The sequence below is a fragment of the Syngnathus leptorhynchus genome, chromosome 10 (genome assembly GCF_054491065.1).
Source record: "Syngnathus leptorhynchus isolate UIUO chromosome 10, UIUO_Slep, whole genome shotgun sequence".
Classification (NCBI taxonomy): domain Eukaryota; kingdom Metazoa; phylum Chordata; class Actinopteri; order Syngnathiformes; family Syngnathidae; genus Syngnathus; species Syngnathus leptorhynchus.
The window spans coordinates 7,654,575-7,677,937 of NC_141204.1; the positions used below are offsets into that span (position 1 = coordinate 7,654,575).

General features: G+C 39.4%; 2 protein-coding genes and 1 long non-coding RNA gene across 3 annotated transcripts in view; all 3 read left to right on the top strand.

Annotated features, from left to right (window-relative positions):
- The first annotated feature begins 239 nt into the window (after positions 1 to 239).
- Positions 240 to 1,099, top strand: mplkip (M-phase specific PLK1 interacting protein). The gene is made up of 2 exons (XM_085922306.1): positions 240 to 640; positions 815 to 1,099. The coding sequence occupies exons 1-2, from the start codon at positions 326 to 328 to the stop codon at positions 923 to 925; spliced, it is 426 nt and encodes a 141-aa protein (XP_085778432.1). The 5' UTR covers positions 240 to 325; the 3' UTR covers positions 926 to 1,099.
- Positions 1,100 to 1,495: 396 nt separating this feature from the next.
- Positions 1,496 to 2,981, top strand: ly6pge (lymphocyte antigen 6 family member pge). The gene is made up of 3 exons (XM_085922595.1): positions 1,496 to 1,556; positions 2,061 to 2,177; positions 2,521 to 2,981. The coding sequence occupies exons 1-3, from the start codon at positions 1,496 to 1,498 to the stop codon at positions 2,697 to 2,699; spliced, it is 357 nt and encodes a 118-aa protein (XP_085778721.1). The 3' UTR covers positions 2,700 to 2,981.
- A 7,880-nt stretch (positions 2,982 to 10,861) lies between these two features.
- The window catches only part of LOC147050238 (uncharacterized), a 36,283-nt gene continuing 23,781 nt past the window's right edge, over positions 10,862 to 23,363 (top strand). The window contains exon 1 of the long non-coding RNA XR_015067465.1: positions 10,862 to 11,003. This is a non-coding gene — a long non-coding RNA (uncharacterized LOC147050238). The remainder of the gene's footprint in view (positions 11,004 to 23,363) is intronic.

Genomic DNA, 23,363 nt, shown 5'->3' on the forward strand with positions numbered 1-23,363 from the left:
AATGATTGATTGATTGAATTAACTATTGATTATAAATAACAAACATGGGAATAATTTTATCCTCAATGTAAATGTTTTTTTTTTTTTAAACAAACATATACGTTTATTTTTTTACGTCACCTAGGCCTAGGAATGACCTGGCACTTCCCCGTTTTTATTTTGAGGTCATCTACTTATGTTTTCATTTATTTTATGTTGCACTGCCGTAAAAAACCACTGAGCGACGCTGCAGTCACAAACTAAGAACACTTCATTTCCGGTTCCGGTTCAGTTTTGTTATGTTCTGTTGTTGCACATTACTGTTTTGAGTCGATTTTGAACCGATATGGATCAAACACCGACCAGGCCAAATTGGAACGAAAGATTTCCCTCCCCACCTTCAGGTTGGACACCCTACAGAGGCGCTGGACACCGTGGTGCGTCTCCACGGGGCTACTATCCTTACACACCCAATTCTCCGACGTATTCCCCTGGTTTCAACCGTGGACATTGGAGAGATTCGCCAGGAAGTGGCGGAGGACGGGGCTTTGGAGGGTCTCCTATGTACGGCAGCGGTGGCCGTCATTTCTCAGGGAAGCAACGAAGGGGAAACAATTTCGGGAGGCCTGCAAATTTCAACCCTTCGGCTATGAATGTGCAGGTAAATTGATGAATGGCGTCTGTCAGATGACCCAATCAAAGCACCACATGTACGATTATTTAACATCAAAATATAACAAGCAAGATTATCTTCAAGCTAGAAGTGAAATCATCGGCAGCCTTTTACCAAATGTGTGTGTGACTAAAATGCATATCTATTTTTTGTTGTTTCCAGCATGATTTTTCCGGCTCGATCGAAACATACTTCAGTCCGTCCATGTTGGAGGATCCCTGGGCAGCACTGCAGCCAAAGCACACAGAGACTCCAACCAGCCACGATCCATAAATAGGATCAATATTTTGGTATTTTTATTTTTTATGTAGATACACTTTTCTGCAAGACTAGATTCGTTGGATGTTTGTGCACCCTTGTGTTGTAATGGCACATAATGAACACGTTTTATAAACTATTTTTGAACTGAAAACAATGGATGAATATTATTAAATAGATAAATCCAAACAATCGTTTTTGTTTTTCTGTGTGTAATTTACATCATTTACATCATCTTTGCATATCATATGAGAATTATTTTCCATACACTACCAGATATCTGTCAACAAATTTAGTACAGGGTCTGAGAAAGCAATCTTTAGTGGTCAGCCACAGTTCAGATAGGGTTGAAGAAGTGACCACTCACATAAGGATGGGTGTGGCTCTAGAGGAAAGTTGCACGGGCTCAAGGATGGAACTCGACTATTGTATACCACCTCTATTTGAGGAGATCCATTAAGTAGGCAAGTCAGAACAGAAAGGGCCATATTGAGGGTCTGATAATCTTGTCTGCGCGGGGTTAGGGGGACAACCTGCTTTTCATCTTGAGATCAAGACAAGGATATTGACAGCCTGGGTAGCACCATGCAAGCTCTGCTGTCCTGTTTATTGATCTTGATTTTCGTGGTCCTGCTCACATCAAATGGTAAGAAGAATTTCTTTAAATCTGTCTTTTTTTTCCCCATTCAAGAGTTTTGTTCTGCCTTTGCATTGACTTTGTTATATCATTTATAGACACTCTTGTTGCCATCTGGTAGAAAAGATAAATGAGTCCAAGCTACGTTACACTGTATACAACTTAAGTTTAAGACAGGATCATAGGAGGGGTTAATAATAACACAACCGAAAGACTATAAATGATAAAAGCACAGTCAGAGTTGCTATTTTGACTCTGTTTAGTTGTTGTCTATCAACGGGCATGCGATTCTTGCATCTAATCCCTTAATAGGACTGCGGGCTAATGCTTTCATCGTGTGTGTTGAGCATTTGGGCTTAAGGGATTGATTGGAGTCAGCATGGGGCATAACAGCCGCACTACACGAGTGACTCATCGTCACGCGTAAACAGTTCCAGGGTGCAAGATGCGCTTCTTCTAAAAGCACACAGAACTTTGGTTGCCCACTCTTTGCTTCTCATGTGTTTTCCTCAGGTACTGCTCTCCAATGTTACACATGTATGGCCTCCAATAATGAAGACTGCAACCGACAAGGCTCCAGAACATGTCCCAGCTACTCAGATGCCTGTGCTGTGGTGGTGGGCCATAACAGTGAGTCCAACACAAACTACCATTTTATTGTACAGCAAACTCACTGCTATAAAATGTCTGCACACCTCTATTCAAATGAGTGCAAGATAAATTGGTTCAAATCCTTTCCCACCAACAATTTGAATGAAAAAAACAAAACAAAAATTGATTTTGGAACGAGATCATCAATGTGTGTACTCCACTTTAATTACAAAAACATTCACTCTTTAAAAAAACAACAAATAACTAGTTACTAATTTACCGATGCCATTCTGAGCTATTTAACACAATGAACTATTTGAACATTTTACATAATCAAATAAGACGGAAGCTAAATGAGTGTGACCGGATTGTCTGTTGTCAGGTGGGGTAATGAAGTCCTGCTCCTACAAGTCTTTCTGCAGCCAGGTTAACAGTCAGAGCTACCGAGTTCACTGCTGCTATAGCAACGACTGCAATATCACGAGCGCTGCCGGCAAGCTGCACACATCTGGCTATTTGTTGTTGATTTTCAATTTGTTGTACCACTCTTTTACCTGGTAGACTATGAAAACGACTCGAGCAACCTTATCTCAACTATGATTCCAGATCAAATGTACTCTTCAACTTACCTTATACATTAAAATGCCATTTGTTAAACATGTTAATGACATGTTCCTGGGAAGTTAGCGTGCATAGAATTGTTTCAGGTGCGCCTGGCTGGCTTATGCACACCACATAAGATTAGAGCCATTAAGAAGATCTCACGTGGCTCTGGCTTATGGTGTATTTTCCTAAACCAACAAGATGAGGAAAACTAGAAGGGCTGATATAACATCTAATTATTGTATATTATTATTGTCATGTATTTGCACCTGAAATGAAGGGAAAACACAATTGACAAGTGTTGTTTGCTCACAGGCTTTAGAAAACAGTTGGTGTGCCATTGCATCATCGGCCCAGAGTCATTGATGAACTATTTTGGAATGTGATAGTCATTTGCACATACTCCAAATCCACATAAGCCTTTAACCACGAACCAGGTATGTTGCACGGATGAGGGTTTTACACTTGGCGAGAGTGATACCGAACATATATGCATCAAGCATTGCCTTCATTACTATTATTTATTAAATCACAAGATAGAGAAATGTTTAAGAAATGTAAAAATACATGTACTGTAAATATACTTTAAGCACTACTGTTTAATGTTAGGGAACAAAACCTTTCTGTATACCTGTATAGAATTTACTGGAATATTGTTTGGATGTCCAGAATTGAATTTACAGTAAAAGGATTTCTTTTTGCAACTGCAGCTATTTTTATGTTTTCAATTTCAATATTCAGCAATAAACAAAATATTTAGTTACGGAATTATTAACTTTGTCCTTATTTCTTAATTTTGTGCTATTTGACGGAAATGTAAGTATGCTTTTTGTGTTTTAGTCATCTGCAAGTAAACAATAAGTGAACTTAATTTCTATAGAAATATCCAAATCTAAATTGGTGAACTTCTTAAAAAAAAAAATATATATTTCTTTTACCTCTTAAATAGTTGACGCTGAACAGTTTAGTTAAAAACATTACAAATCCACAAATCCTGACTTCCACAAGAAAAGCAATGCAGCTTTGTATACAGCACATTTCATGATTTAAATTACAAAAAACATTGGAAAAAAAACCCCACACATTTGAAAACAAAGTGCAGAAATAAAAAACACCTTACAAAATTTACTAAAGCAGCATGTTAAATTCAATTTAGTTCAATAAGATTTCTCAATCTCGCATGTTCAGACAACCACCACTGGGAGTCAGTCTAACCACGTTTAACTTCATACAATGCTCCCAAACTATCTTAAAATTCTGATTACGACTGACCATTGTGTTACTGTTGAGGATTTCAGTAACTAACAATGTTGGGAAAGTCAATTTTCTACACAAACTAGTTCAATTCACAAATGTGAAAATGAACTTGCTCAGTTCATAATTCATAATTTAATCAATCAATCAAGCTGATTGATTGCTGATGATTGATTTAAATGTTATGAACTAAGTTCATCGTTCCAAAAATGGAAAGTTTATCGTTCTCTCTCCCTAGTCAAAAAATAAAAAGGTTGCTGCGAGCTGTTACCCTCTGGCATATTGTCATTTTCAAGTTGTTTTTATGGTTTTCACCCATTCCATTCACACTAATATCTCACACACTAGAATCTCAAATTGTATTGTAATTGTAAATTCTAAAAAAAAAAAAAAAAGAGGTCCATGCAGCGTGTTTGGCTTTTTTAGGAAGAGTTGGACTTATCTGTTGATGACGATGATGAGGGGGAGGTGTTACTTTGGGGACAGTGTTACACTTTTGGATGGTTGAATTGTTGTAGCATTACACAATTTTCGTGAATTGAATTAACACCTGTACTTGGACATATAGTGTAACTTGGGTTTTAAAAAAGTTTTTGAAATCTTAAAGAATGGAGAAAAATACACTAGCCTTGTCTATTGGAGAGCAACGTTAACCACAGAATCTCTTTTCATGAAAGATTGAATGAATGAATGAATGAATGCTTCTTCCTCACTATGTCTCCTTATTTTATTTTAAAATGTTAATAAACATCCAGTCAGTTAACTTGTTAATATTAACTATGCACATGACACAAGAGCTGGCTGCTTCTCTCGTTCTAATTCAGAGGACAGTGACTAAATGAAACTTTTCTCGCTGGGAAAAAAACCCCCACAATCTACAATATATACAATTTTCTGTATTCTATATTATTATATATTCCATATTGTAGTTTGCCCTTTGTCCATACTTATCTAATAGCCTCCAGCTCCCTGTATAAGTGGTATTTAAAAAAAAAAAAAAAAAAAAAGAGAGATTCTATTTTTGTCCTCTCAATTCAAAGGCAGGTCTTAAATGCAATAATGGCCAAAAGCACATGGATGAATGAATGAAGCAGGCACGTGGTTATAATGTCAGTCAGTTACACCCATCTACAGAATGTCTTCTAAGCAAAGGTCATCACCATAGCACTTGAGCCGTTTCCATTGGAATGGTGTTTATCCCTAAATCTTAGGCACCACAAATCCCACCACCTGCCCTTTAAGGAAGGAATTGGAAAAATAAAACCAATGCATTTCATCTTTCTGCACATATAAAGCACCCATTTATTGACTTGGAAGGTTGTGATAACAACTGATGTCAAATAGTAACTATAATGGCAATAAATAAATAAAAACTACACATTATTTTACAAATGACATTTGTTGCTGGTTGCTCTTCTTTACTTGCTGCACACAAAGAAATAAACTTTCATAAAAAAAAAAATAAAAATCAATTTTCCGTTGACAAGCCTGACTGTCTTTGCAAGTCCTTCAAAAACGACTTAATGAGTTATGTATATGTTGGCCATGTACCTTTAAATCATTAAGCGACCTTTCTGTGTAAAGTGACAGCCAACAAGACCGGATTGTGTGACAAGTGGTTGCAAACACTCAAATCCTGATGCCTTTGGGGGCCACAGGAGGGGAGGGGCGGAGACCCCACCATGCTTGCTTTGGGGGGGGGGGGGGCAATAAGAGCGTGTGAGATGATGGCCGTGTTTACAAGCGTCCGGGACCTGGCTGGTCGGCCCGAGTTCATCCAACGGTCACTGGTTCTGAGGTCCCCGGGTCTCGGGTCTTTTTGAAAAAGATCTGTGAAGCAGAATTAAAGTGATCTACCTCCGGACGAAGGAGCAAAAAGACTTTTTAGTCTGTGAAATGAGGAAAGGGAGAAATACAGTGAGAAAGGGAGGAGAGAAAAAAGGGGGGTGGGCCATAATGAAGAGAGGAGAGGAAGAATTGCTTTTAATGAGTGTGATCCCCTGCTTGAGCTACTTTGAAACATAACTAACTGGCCCACCTTCTGTGAGGGCAGTCGGCTCGAGGTCAGAGAAAAAGAAGCTGCTTTCACTCCACAAAGTGGAAGTTCTCAAATGAAGTCCTTGTTTTTGTAAAACAATCAAAAACTTTGATTTTATTTAGTCTTCAAATTACTAGCGTTAGTGTTTCAAACTGCGGTTAGGGTTTCAAACTTGGGTTAGGGTTTTAAAGGAAGGTTGCAAACGAGGGTAGGGTTTCAAACTAGGGTGAGAGTTTTGTGTTGTGTGGTTAGGGTTTGAAAGTGGCAAAAATGCCAAAACTCAAATAAATAAATAAATAAATAAATAAATAAATAGTTCTTCTAGTCATTGCAGTCCTTCTTAGTGAGGCATACCATATTGAACTGAATCATAATCCCACTGAGTAAAATCTAATAACAATTTTAACATTAAACCGTCCTCGATTCATTATATAACCGTGTTGATGTATTTTTTTTTTTGCACCCTATTTGTCTATTTTTTAATCTTTGTAAGTTCCGGTCAGCGGGTTGTTTTGCATATGCACGTATAGCTGCGAATCCTTTCGTGCGGGTATTCCAGAAGCATCCAAATTAAGAGACAGTCTATAATAGAATCAGATATGTCAGAGGCTCATGGAGTAGTGGCAGCAGCACAGAATATTAACCAAATCACAAAATTGCTGCCGTGACTCATCCTGATAAAGGAAAGTGTATTTTTGATGAGACATACCGTTATACTCGGAATTCATTTCCACAGCAATTAATCTCGATGGGTTCTGTCGACTGCTCATTGGGAGAGGTCGATTAAAAGAAAAAAATATATATTTTTATTGTCAATATAATTGAAGTCTATATTTTTTTCATTCCAGAGGGCCAAGTGGCTGGTGACATTCATGTAAGCTTTCAGATATTAAATACATATCCCTTTATTGTGCTTTGGAAAGGTGAGGCTTATAGATTGTGTTCTCTCGTGACAAAAGTGTTTATATATACGTATATAGATATAGAGCTTCTTTCTTCAGTCACTAATCCCAAAGTCCCTTGAGCCTACTACAGAGGAGCATTTCTTAATTAAACCTTTATTTATATAGATGATCAGTCTATGAGGATCTAAAGTCTGAGATGTGCCTATCTCATCTATGGACTAGAAAGGTTTAAGCCCATGGGGGAAATATGTAGGTGTCTGTAATGTGAACATCAGGAGCAGTGAGGGCTGCAGATTTTGTCTGTCTAGGCTGGAGGCTTAACAAGGAGGAGGTGAGCCAGTTGTCACGTGAATAGATGGAAACTAATGAGATGGTGTGTTTTAACAGAAGGGGGGTAAAAGTAGTATGAAGGAGGTGTGATTATATCAAAGGAAATAAGATGTGAATTGGATGAATTGAAGGAACACATCTGTTTGAGGCGGAGTCCTCCTTTGAGCCTGACATGAGAATTCAATGGACAAATCCTTATTCACGCAGACGTTTTGTTTCAGATGCTGTGCAGAAAGCAATTACTGTAACAGCAGTCCCAGCAAATCTTTCAAAGGTGAACGCTGGGTTTAACTGTCCCAAACTTCGGTGCGATGAATTTTTCCCTCCCATTGAGTTACTCATTTGTTTATTCACCACTGGACTATTTCATTGCTGAGCTTTATTTATTGTTATTATTTTTGAAAGTCAAGCATCCAGTTGAATCCAATTTAATAATAATAATAATAATAATTATACATTCTATTTATAAGGCACTCAAGGTCGCCGTACAATTTAGTGCAATTTGTCTAAAAAAAAATCTTATGAGCGAACCTGACACATAAAAAGAAGCATGAACTGAATTTATGTTCCTTTCTTAATACAGTGGTGCTTTGAGATACGTGTGATCCGATGAGGTATGAACACTGATAGCGTTTTTAACTTTACTCAGATCACTTCACACCAAACTGCGGTTTTTGCAGAATGAATAAAAACAAAGAGACTTATGCATTATGAATTTAAAACAACCACAAACTGCGTGTATCGTAATACTTAGTCATAGTTGTCTTCCTCTGAATAGAAATAGTTGAAACTCCTCTTTATAGCTAATAATTGCACTCGATTTAAGATAAGAATCCTCAATTATTTCACCAACTGACACTACATTTCTGTTCCAATAAACCAACGTAGGTTTGTGTAAAAAAAAAACAACAACACCTGTTAATCAATTCTAAATGGTGTTTCCTTAATATTCTACGTGAATATTTCATCTTTTTCCCTTTCCTCCTTTTCCTCGTCACCCCCCACAAGGAATAGCTTAGGTCATTACAGTCTGCTGTCAAAACCTGTAACTGCTTCGTGTTGGAGAACAGGATTAAAGGCTGTGAAAACAAGAACAAGCAGGCAAGTGAGGTGAAAGCTGACAGAAGGAGCAAGGCCTTCAATATTTTCTTTTTTCTCTCCTTGACTGCCACAGTTGACCGCATGCTGATTCCGGCAGCTACTATGCGGGAAGCTGCACTAATGTGAAGGATGGAAAAAATCTTACGGAAAACACCGAGAAGTAGGCTAGTGACGCAAATGTGCTTTTTCAGAGAGATGATTACTACTTTTGACTTTTTTCCAAGTGAAATCCAAACGATAAAATACAGCACCGTGACACCATCAGTGATGGAGAATGAAAGTAGAATTCTCAATGGGTGCTGACAGCTGCCCGTCAATCAATCAAAAAGTGGAGCCAATGAGTCAGCCTGAATGACATCTGCATGGGCTTGAACTACCTCTTATGGATAGTCCTCCATTTTGATGCTTTGTTTAACCCTACTAAAACGAACAAATAGAATTACAAAGGTAAAAATGAAATAAAAATCGGTTTTTTTTGTATTGTTTCAACTGCTTTCAGTCTTTTGCCCCCTAGCGGCTGTACACGAGCGCAGATTCTGTTCGGCAGACCCATCAGGGTCACGAGCAGGCCCGTGTTATGGCTCGGGTCCCCCCACACCCTTGTCCTGTATTCAGCTCCTCCTGAATGGTCCCCCTGATTATCTCATAGTTTTGCTGGATATTCTCTTGTCTCAGCTTTAAAAAAAAAAAGGTCTACATTACTTCCAGCTCGCCAAACTTGTCAAAACCAATTAGCTGTCCTATTATTCCCCCAACTGATTTCACCCCCCCCCTCCCTTCCAGCCCTTCACCTCACAAATCCTTGACCCTGCGCTTTCCTCAATCGAAACTTCCAACACGACCTGTACAACCCCTCAACTCCCTCCATGCAGTGACTTATTTTTTTTTTCCACCCTCTTTCCAAAGTCCTTTCATGTGAGGGTAAATGATGGCGAAGCAGCTTCTCACACACACATTAACCGGCTTTTTGAAAGCAGACAGTGAGTCATTGGCAAAACGAAATAAAACTTGCCTAAAAGAACGCAATCAAGCTGAAAAATGTTTGCAAGCGGCACTTCCGTCATCATATCCTGCAGAGGCCCAACCCACACTGCGCTTTATCCGATCAACGTCCCATCAATTAGCACCTCGCCAATGACAATACAGAGGATCTTCATTAGTGGAGAATGCCCAATTATATCAGTTGATATTACGCTCCAAAATTAATTATACCACTTGCATGGTATGGATGATTGAGCCCGGGCTGGAGCAGTTAGTGATGCGATTTGCTTTTGGCTCCAAAGTCCACTTTCCCCTCCTCTGTCTATGTAATCCTCCTTTCCCTCGCCATTCGTTCTGCACACTCAATACCATTGATCACCCAGCATAGAAAACCCCGTTTACATTCTCGACCTTTTATTTGTTCACTGAAATTCCGAACACGGTGAAAGAAATGTGCCCGTACATATAGATGCAGATCAAATAAGTGGAGAAGAGGTAATTCTACAAAAAGCTCATCAAGAGAGCTCTTTCTCTGTATAATCCTGATCCTATAGGGAAGCACGAAAATAGACAGCCTTTATTTCAGCGATAACTAAAAGAGAAGTGTCTTCTCCTGAGAGCAAATGTGAAGGAGGTGGAAACCACAGAGACCCTAAGGTGAAGTGCTTGGTACCTCAAAACAATGTTTACTTTTGCACTCTATACCCAAATGAGTTTCTTTGTTATCTGTAATGTTGTTGTTTTTTTGTGAGCATGCAAAATCACCTATAAAAGGCTCGTTAGTCATTTCTCTGATTTCTTTGGGGGAAATCAAATCCAGCTTTGAGAGCAAAAAAATCTAAATTTACTACCTTGAAGATCAAACACATGACCTTGTTTTTTTTTTTTTCCAAACCTAAATTTTCCACTTGGATGTAATAAAAGTCTACTCAAACTTAGCCCGTCATACAGTAAACTGGAAAATCAGAACAAAAACCATTGAAAAAAAAGAGACCTCATTCTAGTCAACTGGTTTCGATGAATCGTTGATTTATGCCGATGTAAATAAAAAAGTCAGGGATAAGCTTTTATTTCAGATTGATTGTTTATTCTTTAATGATGATCTCTATCATGATCTTTACCCCCATCACAGCTGCTCACCTCCTTCCTTCTTCAGTGGGAACTTCTCCAACTTCCATCTTGGAAAAATAACTTTTTTATGTCACTATTTTCAAAGGCAAGAACGCAGGTCATCGGTAGAGAAGCAGCGTTTATTTAGTTAGGTAAGCGAGAACACGCTACCGTTAGGTCAGCGGAATATAAAAGACTCAAAAGAAATCATGAAAACATGAGAACAATCAGATATATTTGTCTTTCCAAAGATAGATCCACTGCAATACATTTGTGTACATTGTGTCATGTCAACTGACAGAGGCAGAGATCACCCAAGAAAATATCTACGAGTTCTCCTCCAAACCTGCAGGGAGCAGAGAAAAACCATCTTCATCACAATTAAGCAAAAACATCCTGTCAGATGCCAGAGATGGCCATATTGCCAGCAAAGCTGGGGAACAAAAAAGGAAAAGCCTCTTAGTGGCAGAAAGAAAACTTAAACAGAGAAAGCAAAGAAAAGCAACCCAAAGAAACTCCTCAGTTCCTGGTCACATGCAACTGGTAGGAAATGGACTTGAATGCTTAGTTTGAAATGTTTAGTTTGAATTGTTTGGTTTGGGTTACAGAATGTGTTTGAGTGGGTCTCAATCAATTTGTGGTTACTTGTGCTTCATGTTTTCCCAAAGTATGTATGCAATTACTGAACATAGTTGAACTTAAAATCAGACAATGTTTTCTTTGTTGAAGGTTATCAACCTGACTAATCACCCTCTAAGTAATTGTGCAATAAACTGCGAAAAGTAAAAGTATAAGAAGTGGGGGAAATCAAGACAACTTGATGGTTCCGCTTTTCTTTTTCTTTTTGCAGTTTATTGAACAATTACAATTAATTGATAACCAACTTGACACCGAGCTTGAATCATAATTCCAAACAAAGGTAAACTGACAAGAGTAAAACATTAAGCAAGAGACAGAAGTAGACAGAACATTATGAGGATGACACAGACTGAATATAAAACAGCACCCAAAGCAATTAAATAGCTGCTTGTGCCTACAGCTCACATTTAGCAACAATGCAACACTGTTTGTTTTGTCTTTCTGCACCAAATTACATTAAAAGGCAGCAATGGCAGTCATGGGCCCAATCGTTTCCCAACATAACCATTTCATATTTAAATCAACAAATGCAATAATTGGGAGAACTTTTTCAACTTGTAATGGAAAAAAACAAATTATATTTGGTGTTCATTTGTTTGTGGAGATTGCAACATTGTCCAAATTGTCTCATCGAATAACTGGAGTTAAAACAATAACTGCCACGGATATAACACACGGTAAAACTTTCTTTTGTTTTGCTGGCTTTTAAAATTCAACACGGTTTGTACTTTATTGTACTTTTTTGGCTCTTCTCAAGATATATATATATATATATATATATATATATATATATATATATATATATATAGATATATCGTCTAACCACTTTCTCAGTTCCCAATTCCTTGACTTTTCAAGTTGTGTTCATTGTGAACGCAGTCAAAAGAACCAGCACTTTCTGTCACCATCTGTGACCATGGCAAAGATCTCACAAGAGCTTGATTTAACCACGGTCTGCCATTATGCTGTACTTTGCACAAATTGAAGCACTTTGCCCCGTTGTGCTCAGTAATTATGCTCAGGGGCAGTATTGTGATTCTTTTTCTACTCATTCTAAAATGAGCCCCAAGTGAGTTTCACTGTTGTATATATTCTGTGAATTTCGATGGTCAACTGAGTCGAGACATGCATCTTGAAAATAGTTTGCTTCTCAACTTGCCTATGCATCCAAGGTGAGAATAGCGTTCCCTTGCGTGATCAGGCATCCATCTGGTGTTGAGCATTACTCATTTGGAAGCTGTAGAAAAGACCCCCTATAGGGAAGACCTTGGTGTACCGACACCGAGCAAGTGAAATGTCGAAGGCATGCCTGCAAACGAAATCACACTTTGCGTGCAACCAGCATCTTGTTCGCTCTTCTCACTTTGATGTATGCACATTAAAGTCTGTGTTGAGTTCCACTTCACTTGGTTGGTGCTCATTTTTAAATCCCTTCCAAATGTTTTGCTGAGGCAATAGCGGTAATTTAAAATCTGACTTCATTATTTAGGGGTGGAGCTGACTGTGTTGACCACTTGAAAGAATGAGGTTGTTGATAAGAGGAGATCTAGGAGGTTTGTCCCTCAAAAAGGCTTTCGGTAGAGTGCAGCAGACACAACTGAATGATGACTTGGGGATCACCAGAAACCAGAAAGTTCTACACCCTGCCACAGTTTGGCACAGCCACCTGTAGTCGACACTGACTAGCCACAACTTTAGCCCCACTTGCACATTATAAGGACTTTATTCGATATTTAGTAACGTCACTGTATTGTGTTGACATTAGGAAATTCAAACCCATTCAAAACAGCTCTCATTATGATATGCAATTTGGTGGTCTGATCTGATGGAGGCCAGCGTGGTGATTCGTGTGGTCAACACGTTTGCGTCAAAGTCGAAGGTCGGAGGAGGTGTAGTGATCCAATTAGGATTGTTCGGCCTTGGTGAAGGTCTACGCTTTCATGAGCGCCACTTCTAGTTTATAGATTTAAAAAGCGGAGCAAGTAAAGAAATGGACCGGTCGGCCTTTGCCTGAGGAAATCGCGGAGCTCTATTTGTAACGGAGCCATCTCTCGACCTCTAGTCCCCAGCGCCGGCCCTCCTGGGGGCCCTGGGGTCCTGCTGACCCCACCTCCTTCCTCTGTTCCTCCATCTCTGTCCACTACGTCAGTGTATAAAGCAAACTCCAGCTTGAGGCCACATCTGACTTTCTTTGCAGTTTTTCCAGAGTGTAACACACGGTGCAGACAAGCACCCTCATCCGCTCTACAGAGAAGAGGCTGTTGCTAGGGTTGACCGATTTAACAGCTGCCGGGTAATACGCAGAGTCATTTTTTAAAATCTAATTGATCGCTCCATTTCCACCTCTACACTCGGTGAATGTTCTATCCTTTGTGTATGCATGGCTGAACAACAGATGCCGTCTGTCCTAAAAGGCAAGAAGAGAAGTAGAACAAGTGTGACTTCATTGCTTGCAATCTAGTTAATCAGACAGCTTACCGCAAATGACTTGGAACAGTCATCCATGTTAAAATCTCTTTTAATGAAGGCTGTTTTATAGCGCAATGCACACTTATATGTTTACTTCATCATTTTTATTCACAAGTCCATAATGTACAGTACAGCAGAACCTGTAATGTTGAAGTGGTTAACCTTAACTTTGGATTTTGAAACAATAGTGAATTGTTTTAGACTAAAAAATGGAACATTATTGACTTCCTTTTTTCCGAGCCTTTGTGTCATCATCATAATTTTCATCGTTACGATTACCTACCTACCTACCTACCTACCTACCTACCTACCTACCTACCTACCTACCTACCTACCTACCTACCTACCTACCTACCTACCTACCTACCTACCTACCTACCGATCCTAGCATCAGAAGGTTAACCTAAACCCGGCTGACTTTGCCAATTTGCTTGCCTCGGAGCCACTTAACACACAATCCTTTCACATCCAAGCAATCAGCCAACAGCCACGGGCCCAATTCTCACCCAGTGAGCTGTGAGACGGAAAGCGCTATCAACACATGATGGTGACGCCGCCCCCCCCCCCCCCTCCTTCTGTCACCTCACTTCAGCTTATAACTGTGAAATCAAGTCAACACATAACACCGTACATTGACGATTAACATCAGTGGTAGCTTGCATATGCTACATATCTGCCAAGTGATATAAATCTGCAGAAAGAGAGAGAGAGAGAGTGACTCCTGGCACATTAGAGACAGAGAGCAAGTGGCTAATTATAAAACCACTCTGGGTGCCCGTTAGCGTGGAGCCATTGCTGCTGAGCTGCTCCATGCAGAGTAGGGAAAATGAGCCTGTCAGTCCAGTCCCAAGTTGCTATGATGAGGGCAAATGAGGTATGGCCCTGGAAGCCTCTTGCGGGGCCATCTGAGAGAGGAGGTGGCAAAGAAGGGTGTGAAAACACACTCTCGCGTGCACATATATAGTGTACATAACCTGATTGCCTCTTTGTGTGAGTCGTCAAGAAAAGTGGGTCAATATGTGACAGACACTTGGGGCTTTCAAATCCTCATGTTCCTCAGCTCAGTGACCATAGCGCCAGTGGGCTCAAGCCACTTATTAAACATTAACAAACTTTTTCTTGCCATTTTGGAACTTGTGATATTAACTTCATATTGTTTGGCCTTTGTTGTGATTGTGGATTAATTGCCTCCACTTCCCTGTGTTTTTATTTGACTTTCTTTTTTTTTTTTTTTTGCTGATTAGAATTACTCAAGGGGAAATTCAAGTCGTACTTTGCTTTATATTTCTCCTGCACACCACTCAAAAGAGCAGATTGCAAGCAAGGCAGAAGTGAGCAAAGTTAATGTTTACTCAAGCATACCGAGCAACTCTCCAATTAGGTTCCATTTTACATTTTTCCACAGAGGTTACTGGAACTCCGTGACGCTCCGTTTCAATGACGAACAAATTTTAATCGTGGTTCCACCGACTCCAGTTTCGTTGGAAAGTGTGAATGCAGACAGAAAGCGACAAAATACATCTAAAAGTCATCCCTGTCATTAGCTCCGGTATGTTCACGTTTTAGAAGGGTGACTTTTACATTCATGATGGTATCAGCAATCATTATGCAAATATTTGAGATGAAAGAATGGGAATGGAAATCATACATGACTGATTTTCTTTTTATGCCTGTATGTTCACATTTGTCACAAACGTGCGTGCAGACGGTTGACTTGATTGCAAGTCACTTAAATATATCCTTCACTACATCTCTTTTTCATCTGCTGAGGCGAGTCATTATTAATGGTCATGCATCCCCCCGTTTCCCCCCTTAATTTTGTCATTGATTGACAGACAAGTTGATTCTCTCCTTTTCATTTGCATACGATGCCTTTTTCCTCTATACTTGCCTCTGGTGATTCCCACACTGCCATTCCCAAATTAGTATGCTCCAGCCTGGGACTCGGGGTTGCTAATCAGAAGCTGTGGTGAGAGGAGATGGATATCTTCAAATGACATCCTTCCAGTCAATGGGAGGTGCACATGAAAGCGCGGCATCCCGTCGTTTTCCTCAGAGCTGGGCGAGTTTTTAGATTGACAGTGACAGCACCCCGCTTACGTTTGAGACACCCACAAGAGCATCTCCAATTAAAAGCTTTCTATGATTTCCTCTATTAATAATAAATGTCTCTGCGCTCAGGGGAGCTGCGATTGGCATGTGTCTGAGAATTTTTAGTACAAGCGACGGCTATAGATTTCTTCGACTCGGTGGTGGAAAGCTTCAGTGTATGCGTCTCGTTTTCCTTGAGAGCATTCTTTGCTGCAGCTTGTCATGTAGCGCTACTGAACTGTTGAGTTCGCACACCCGCAAAGCCATAACACACCACTCTCTGGAAACTGAAGATGCCACATTGGATTTCAGCAGGAAATTTGAAGAGGTGCTGATGAAGATGCCAGGAAGGCAGACACACCTTTTCCTGGAAAAAAAAAAAATAAATATTGCAGCAAGCATCTCCTCTGTGTGAGGAAGGAAACGATAAATCCAAAAGCACCTGGAGTGCCACCGCTCTTTATTTAAGGGTCAACTGCCCTTATCATGTGTCATAAACACGAGCATTTAAAGGTCATCATGGAGTAAACAGAAGGGGAAATTCACACAATATCAATTACAATTTTACTGTCGTATAATAACTGCAAAATTGCTTTATATTACCTGTGTGATTATTTAGACGAGGTGTAACTTTACTGACTTGCTGCCATCAAATTGTCATTCCGCTGGTTCTATCAGCGACACACCCTCGCTGCGTCCAAACAACCAGCATGGTGCAAACTGGTATGTGAAATTGGCAAACAAGCACAGCAAGTCATGCGTCTGTACAAAAATCAAGATTATACCAGCGCTTCTTCAAAAATAGAGCCCGTCGCGTTTCTTATAAATACAATTTGAACAAAAAAAAAGTGACTCCCCAGACCTCAATTGTGAGCGGAGGTGGAAATAAGCAACAAAGGGAAGAAAGTGCTGATCAGCGTCTTGCAGTTTGTGTTTACCAGCAAACTGTAAAGACCTTGGAGAGACTTCATCGTGAGCGTCATTGTTGATTTGTCCTTACACAAAAGAAACTTCACAGCATGATTTCACAGTGATCTTTTTCCTGTATTGGCCATGATGTGGATGGCAGTGAGGGCAGTGTTTTATCTTCTCATGTACTGAAAAGTCACGCGGGCCCTATCTGTGACTCAGCTTGAGTTAATATGCATTTTGATGAAAACAATGATTTGTGTCACATATTGACAATTGCAAATCCGTGCATACTGGATGATTAGGAATGCTGACCGATGCTGTCGTTAACAGAACGTTTGCCCATATATTGTATGATGCAAATATATATATGTTGCAGAAATCCAATATTTCAGAAACAGAGTGTGAGCTGAACATGAATTCTGGTATTATCATTCATCATCAAGATAAGCAGAATAGTAACTAGAAATTGCAGTCTAAGGAAAAGAATGAAAATGATGAGAGACGTTGCCTGAGTTTAAATTACATAAACTCATAGTATATATATATTTTCTACTGATTGGGCAATGGATGGTCTTTTGACAAAACTTTCTGTATAGGACAATTGAATATCAATTAGTTAATTATTATTTTGATGCCTTTTTTTTTAAAAATAGTTGCATACCCTGCCACTTGTTCGGCCGCGCTAGGCTCCAGTTACCTGCGACCCTCCAGAGGGCAATTACAATAGAATATGGAGGAATGGACTATTTTTAATGGGACGGAGAATGCTCTGATCTTCAGTTACAATCTCAGCGTTGTAGTGAGGACAAAAATAATGTCCATACTGAATCAAAAGCCCCTACGTCGGTTGCAGCCAAGTAGTGAACCCCAGTTTCCCTCTGGTGCTTGAAGAAGAAACATACATCAACAATCAATTCCACATAATATCATGAACGGTAGGGAAAGGACATTAGCACAATCTGCTGTGATATAATATTCTTCCCATTTATTGGTAAGTGTGTAACCCCCCCTCAATTTTTAACCTAGATATGTATTAAAAGAACTGATCCAAATCCATCTCAACGATACCAACAAAGGAGACATTTCATAAAAAGCCACCTGGTGAGTAAGCTTGCTTCAAACTGGAAATGGCATCTTTGTGTTAATAAGTGAGTGGGTGTTTTTATTTGATAAAATCTCCTGGCAGAGCCCTTTGTCATCTTTTATGTCTACAAGAGAGTAGCCTGCTATGACCTTTAGTGACTGTCAGGCTCGAGGAGCGGACAAGACTTATAAGAAATGGCAGATCTGTAGGTGACCTTTCTAAAGCCCTCATATTGCATTAAGACCACTTGATGACTTGGATTATTCACAGCTGTCTGGAAGCCCACTATTGACCAGGCAGCCAAGATGTTCACGTAAAAAAAACAAAAAAAACGTTTTGGTTTTAAAATAAAATAAAAACAAAATAATATAAGTTGGGAGCATGCTTGACCTCCATTAATTGTATCTTTTTTTTTTTCATTAAAAACACGTGTATATTAAGTGTTAGACAGAACATAATGAATTGAAAAGGTGCAATGATGTGAAAGTAATTTTGAGGGTCCCTTTTATTTTGGATCAGGTGCTCTGTCTCCATCTCATTGGAAACCATTAGCTCTGCTCAAGCTATCACAAGCAGCACACAACAACAAATCAGTCAGTCTGGTGTTCATAAGGATTGCCTTTAGGGATATTTTGAGTTTGGGTGGGGGTGAGGGCCTTTGAGACCTTCTCCTCTCGCTCAACTCCGCTGTTCTTTCATAGCCAAATCACTATTGCACCATATGGACAAACTAATTGACTCACTCGTTTCAAAGCGACCTGACCACATCTGTGTGTTTCGGTGATAAAACATAAAAGCTTGCTCTGGTAATCTATTCCTGGACCGTATCCATCTTTGCTGTATACATCCGGTGACCCATTAGCAATCGTAGATTGCAATTTTCTGAAAATCTTAAGCATCTGCCTCAGTTGCCATGTAAGGAAGAAGGGTTCCCTTCAATTGGACCGGGACCAAACGTAAATGAGCTACTTCACCATTTGTGGTATTTTCTTTCCATATTAATCAGTGGTAAAAGTTTGAGATGATATTAATTTTGCATTCTCAGAAATATGATTTTTTGTGGCAACTGTTTGGGCTGTGGCTAAGATGAAGTTTTTCCCAGCCAATATTTGAATGCATAAACACGTGCGGGATTTCAACAACTTAGGCCTGGACTGTATCCCCCCGTGCTAAAATGGAGTTTACTCTAATAATGGTTCATACAAAGTCAGAAATCTTTTTATATTCCATTCAAATGAATTAATATTCTAGCCAACCTGTTTGCTATTAGAATGCAGTCATATAAACAGGAAAACGCTGACAAAAAACAACTTCATTTCAATGATAACATTTTGATTGAAATGTCGTCTTTCACTCGCTGATGTCCCATTTGAATACAAATTCATTCTTCAACACATGAGTGGCTGTGATTAGAGAGTCACTGGCTGTCTTTGTTACTGCAGTAAGTCAGAGGCTTCCCTTTTTAATTGGAGCTTTTGGAAGTAGTCTATGCTGATGGCAAAATTTGACCTGCAGTAAAATGACAACCATTCAAAAGCAATGAATTTCAATCAGCTGTTCTTGTCTGCCACCAGATTGGTTCTTCATCAAACTGTCATTTTGCTCGGATCTGACATTTCATAAGATTTGGGCGGTGACTTCAGTCATGTGCACATTAATATAATATTAATTGTATTATAATTATATTATGTTATGTTATATTATATTTCTCATCATGTGTATAAGGGCACCATATTGTGCTCAGATTGAAGATGTCCTGTTGCTCTGGTCCTTGTGTGATTGCAGCATGTCCTTTCTCCGGATAAATCGAAACGACCAGCATAGCTCTCTGACTGAGAGGTTCTTACAGATCAATGAGCATCATAGTTAATACCCATTCTTGTTTTTCTCGAGCTGTGGAATGTTTGCTGGTTCCTGAGGCACCATTTGGCCGTTTTTTTTTTTTTTTTAATAGCCAGATCAAACCCATCCTTTGCCTGAAGACGTCTTGTCGATCCAAGGCTGTTCAAAGCCATCACAGTCACTGTCCAGCAGAATCAATAGACTTCTGCTCCTGCAGCCCCTGTCTTACTCGTTCATTGCCTCTTTCAATAGTGGACAAAGTTTTTCAGTACATCTTAATGGAAAGAACATCAGTCCGATCAATAGTTCAAATAATCAATGAGCACTGGGGAGCAAGTAGAATAGAGTCCCTCAAAGGATCAACTGAGGAACAGGTCAGATTTCGTGACAAATAACTAGTAGCTCCATCCTGATTTCATGATAGAAGAAAAGCTATTGTCAAGATGTCTGAAGTATTTTGGCAGGAGTGCTGCAAAAAAGAAAAAAAAACACACAGGTACAGGTTTTTCCCCCCCAAATGTTTTCCTGCTGTATTTTAAGAGCCTTTAACATAACTGGCAAGATGCTCATTGGACATCTAAACTTGATCAGGTCTTTTTTTGTTGTTGCTTCTTAGGATTTTAAAAGAAGTGTGACAGGGTTAATAAAGATGCCATTTTTTTTTGTTATTGAGCCAAGGAATATATTTTATATTGGGGAAAAAAAAAACACAACACCAATGTCGATTGCCATCAAGTGGAGACCGATTTAATCCACATTTGGCATTGACGATGAACAAAGATACAATAATTGTTGTGTATAAATACATCTGTCTATCCAAATGACAAGAAACACCACAATTACATCTTGCAAATAGGAGGCAGGGTCTTCTCGACAGTCTTGTTTACATTATTAGCAGCAGTAAAGCATGTTATGTGCTAAAAAGCCTAATTACAGTGAATAATATAGAGCCATTTCTTTTGCAGTTTTCCTCAGCTCAATCTTCATGTCTCCCTGTCATAGTTTCCATAGTTTCGGCTTGTCATGTGATCATCTTGTGTATTCATGCACACCATATGAGATAATTATATCCCAAACATTTGATACTTACTCACTGAAGTTGGTAGCATGCTTGAGGGTATGGCATTATTCAGTAATACAAGAAAGATCTTTTGTGCACCTCTTTAAAATATGCTAGAGTAAAAGGAAAATGACAAAAAATAGCAACAAGCAGTACCTTCAATGTACTGCTACTGCTACTCTGTAGTACTTTAAAAATAGTGAAGGGGAAGTGAGAGTGAACCGCAATCTTCCAGCCACTCCACCTCCAAGCATCTCGGGCTAATTTAGTCCATTAGTGTGTCCATTATTAAAAATACCCATGATAGAAGCTCCAGTTGACAAACACATCAGCTCTAATTTTCTAGATGGCTCTTGCAAGATTAAACAAAATAACAGAAATTAAGAACTCAGCAGGGAAGCTTTGGAAAGTGTTATCCTGAAGAATAAACATGTAAAATGGTTGCTGGTCATCTGCCTAACTAGGGAACAAAAATGTAATCGATTTGATTTAAATAGATGTAAGAGTGAAACAATTTCTTTTATGCGTGAACATTGCGCATAATATAAAATGTCATCAACCACTTGTATTGTAATGGCTGTCCAGGCTGCTCAATACAAAAATATTAATTATTCAAGTGGAACTCAACATACATACTGTCAACAGGGAGACGCATAGCAATAGCAGTGATTTGATTTTTGGGTGAAATATTGTGGAATATGCATGTACCTGGGATTGTTTTGGTTTACTCCAGCTTTCACTCACATTCCAAAAACATACTTGCTGGGGTTCAGCTCCCACCGTTGCTGAGTCACCTTGAATAATTATTTTTATTTTGTAAGACCGTTTGTAACCTGAGACGTTCAAAAATCAAGGCAATATTTTCCATTGAAATTCATAGATATTCCATTCCAGACCCTTTTTCTTTTCAATCCCTTAAACACTTGTTGTAGTTTAATTGAGATTTTTGGGCATATCTGAATTCATACGCTGATAAACAAAACATAAAATCAGAAGTTACACTTCCATTCCATTTGTGTTATTTTTCATGTTTTTTTTTAAATGGAATAATTACTTGAGAATTATTTGGATAATTATGTTTCAATTGAATCATGAATCCTAAATAACAGTATTCCAATGTGCGCAAAATGTTTGGCTTCTCTAACTTTCTCGAGAAATAAACCTCTCTCTTGAAAGATTGCCCCATTTCCTTGCTCTCTTCCGTAACCACATTTAGGATGTCTCAACCAAAGTGGCAAGGATTTCCAAAATCAAAATTCCCTCTATTTGCTTGATGTTTTGGTTGTGAAAAAGCAGAATCGCGAATGTTCATTCACGCATCATACCTTTCCTCTACGCTTTTCAAACAAAACATCATTCATGCTAAAGCAGCTTAGTGGAATGAAATGTGTCCTGACAGCTCAACAGATTTGACTCTCTGCTTGGATACACAAGACAAGATTCATTTTTGGTTATTTGTGTGCAACATAAAAATCTACCATCATTACGATGATTTCTACCAATTTTTACAGCATCTTCTACTTCTACTGCCGTGATAACAGACGCATCAAAAACGTCAAGTAATTACGGAATGCACTCAAATCTCTTGTGTGCCATGTTTCGGTTCGTATGTCGTCTTTCTTATGCGTGTGGTCAGTCAAGCTCCCTTAGTGGCATTCTCAGTGTCAGCGCTGTAGTCATTGTGGCTGCAGGCATCCTGTCGCTGCGGTGGATTTACCGGCAACATGACCCCACCCCCATTCCTTCCTCCTCGGTCAGCTCTTTAATTACCCTGGACTATTGATCCTCGCAGGGACACGGCACTCTGGAGCTGAGACTGGGCCTGCACCAGTTAATGACTGATTATTCTTCTGTGGGTCTCATGGGAGCAGACAACCACTGCCGGGACAGAAGGAGCCAAGCACCAGTGGGACTGTTCAGTCGTGCAGCAACATTTGCACTTTTTACCAGCTTAGCAGTAGAAAGCAGGCATTGTGTCTTCCAGCTCACAGACTTAAGTCAGTTGACACATTTAGTTTAGAAGAGAAATTCGGAACTGCTTGGTATATGTTCAAAAAGTACAAGTTCTAACACTTCTGATGTCAGTTATTTTGTTTATCCTAAATTTTTAAAAGCTGACCACACAGTTTGGAATATAAAGGCAAAGGAAAACAAACCAGTGCAGCAATTAAGTCAAACTTTATTCAACTTCAATTCACAAAGTCAATTTTGGAGAAAATTAAAGGATTTTTAAGTACCCCTTATAGTCCGGGATAATATGGTACACATAGACCTTAAGGAATATGGAACCACAAATTTGACTAAAACAATAAAGGGTGTATACAGAACCCAAATGCACACCAGAACATAGGAGGAGACAAACAGATGAGTAATTATAGAGTTCAAACCAAAATTCAGATTATGAGTCTCTGTAGATTTTGGAGAGGTGGAGGGGCCTATGCAGGTAGGTAATGGTCCCGCTGCTCAATTAGCTGGGGATGGAAACTCGCATTGCAATATTGGCATAGTAGAACTGCAAAGAGCTACAGGGCGACACAAAACAAAAAACGACAATGCATAACTCGTGATGGAACAAAGGGCTGACGTGGTCATCAGGAGAACAACCAGCTAGGAATTGGTGACACCAGACCAATCCCATGCTGGGATGTCTTGCATGAGAGCGTTGTTTGCGGATTTGGAGCGCCTGGATGCCGAGGTGAACTGAGTGACTAATGAGGTGGGCGTGGCTGACTGGTAAAGCCAAGCGGTGTTGGTATGAGTGGGAAAAACACCCAGGCTGCATTCAGCTGGCCAAAATAAAACTTGA

Excerpts from the sequence above, each read along its gene's own strand:
- mplkip (XM_085922306.1), top strand. The coding sequence starts at position 326 with ATGGATCAAACACCGACCAGGCCAAATTGGAACGAAAGATTTCCCTCC. Across the intron at positions 641-814 it reads CTTCGGCTATGAATGTGCAG|CATGATTTTTCCGGCTCGAT; the intron begins GTAAATTGATGA and ends TGTTGTTTCCAG.
- ly6pge (XM_085922595.1), top strand. The coding sequence starts at position 1,496 with ATGCAAGCTCTGCTGTCCTGTTTATTGATCTTGATTTTCGTGGTCCTG. Across the intron at positions 1,557-2,060 it reads GGTCCTGCTCACATCAAATG|GTACTGCTCTCCAATGTTAC; the intron begins GTAAGAAGAATT and ends TGTTTTCCTCAG. Across the intron at positions 2,178-2,520 it reads TGTGGTGGTGGGCCATAACA|GTGGGGTAATGAAGTCCTGC; the intron begins GTGAGTCCAACA and ends GTCTGTTGTCAG.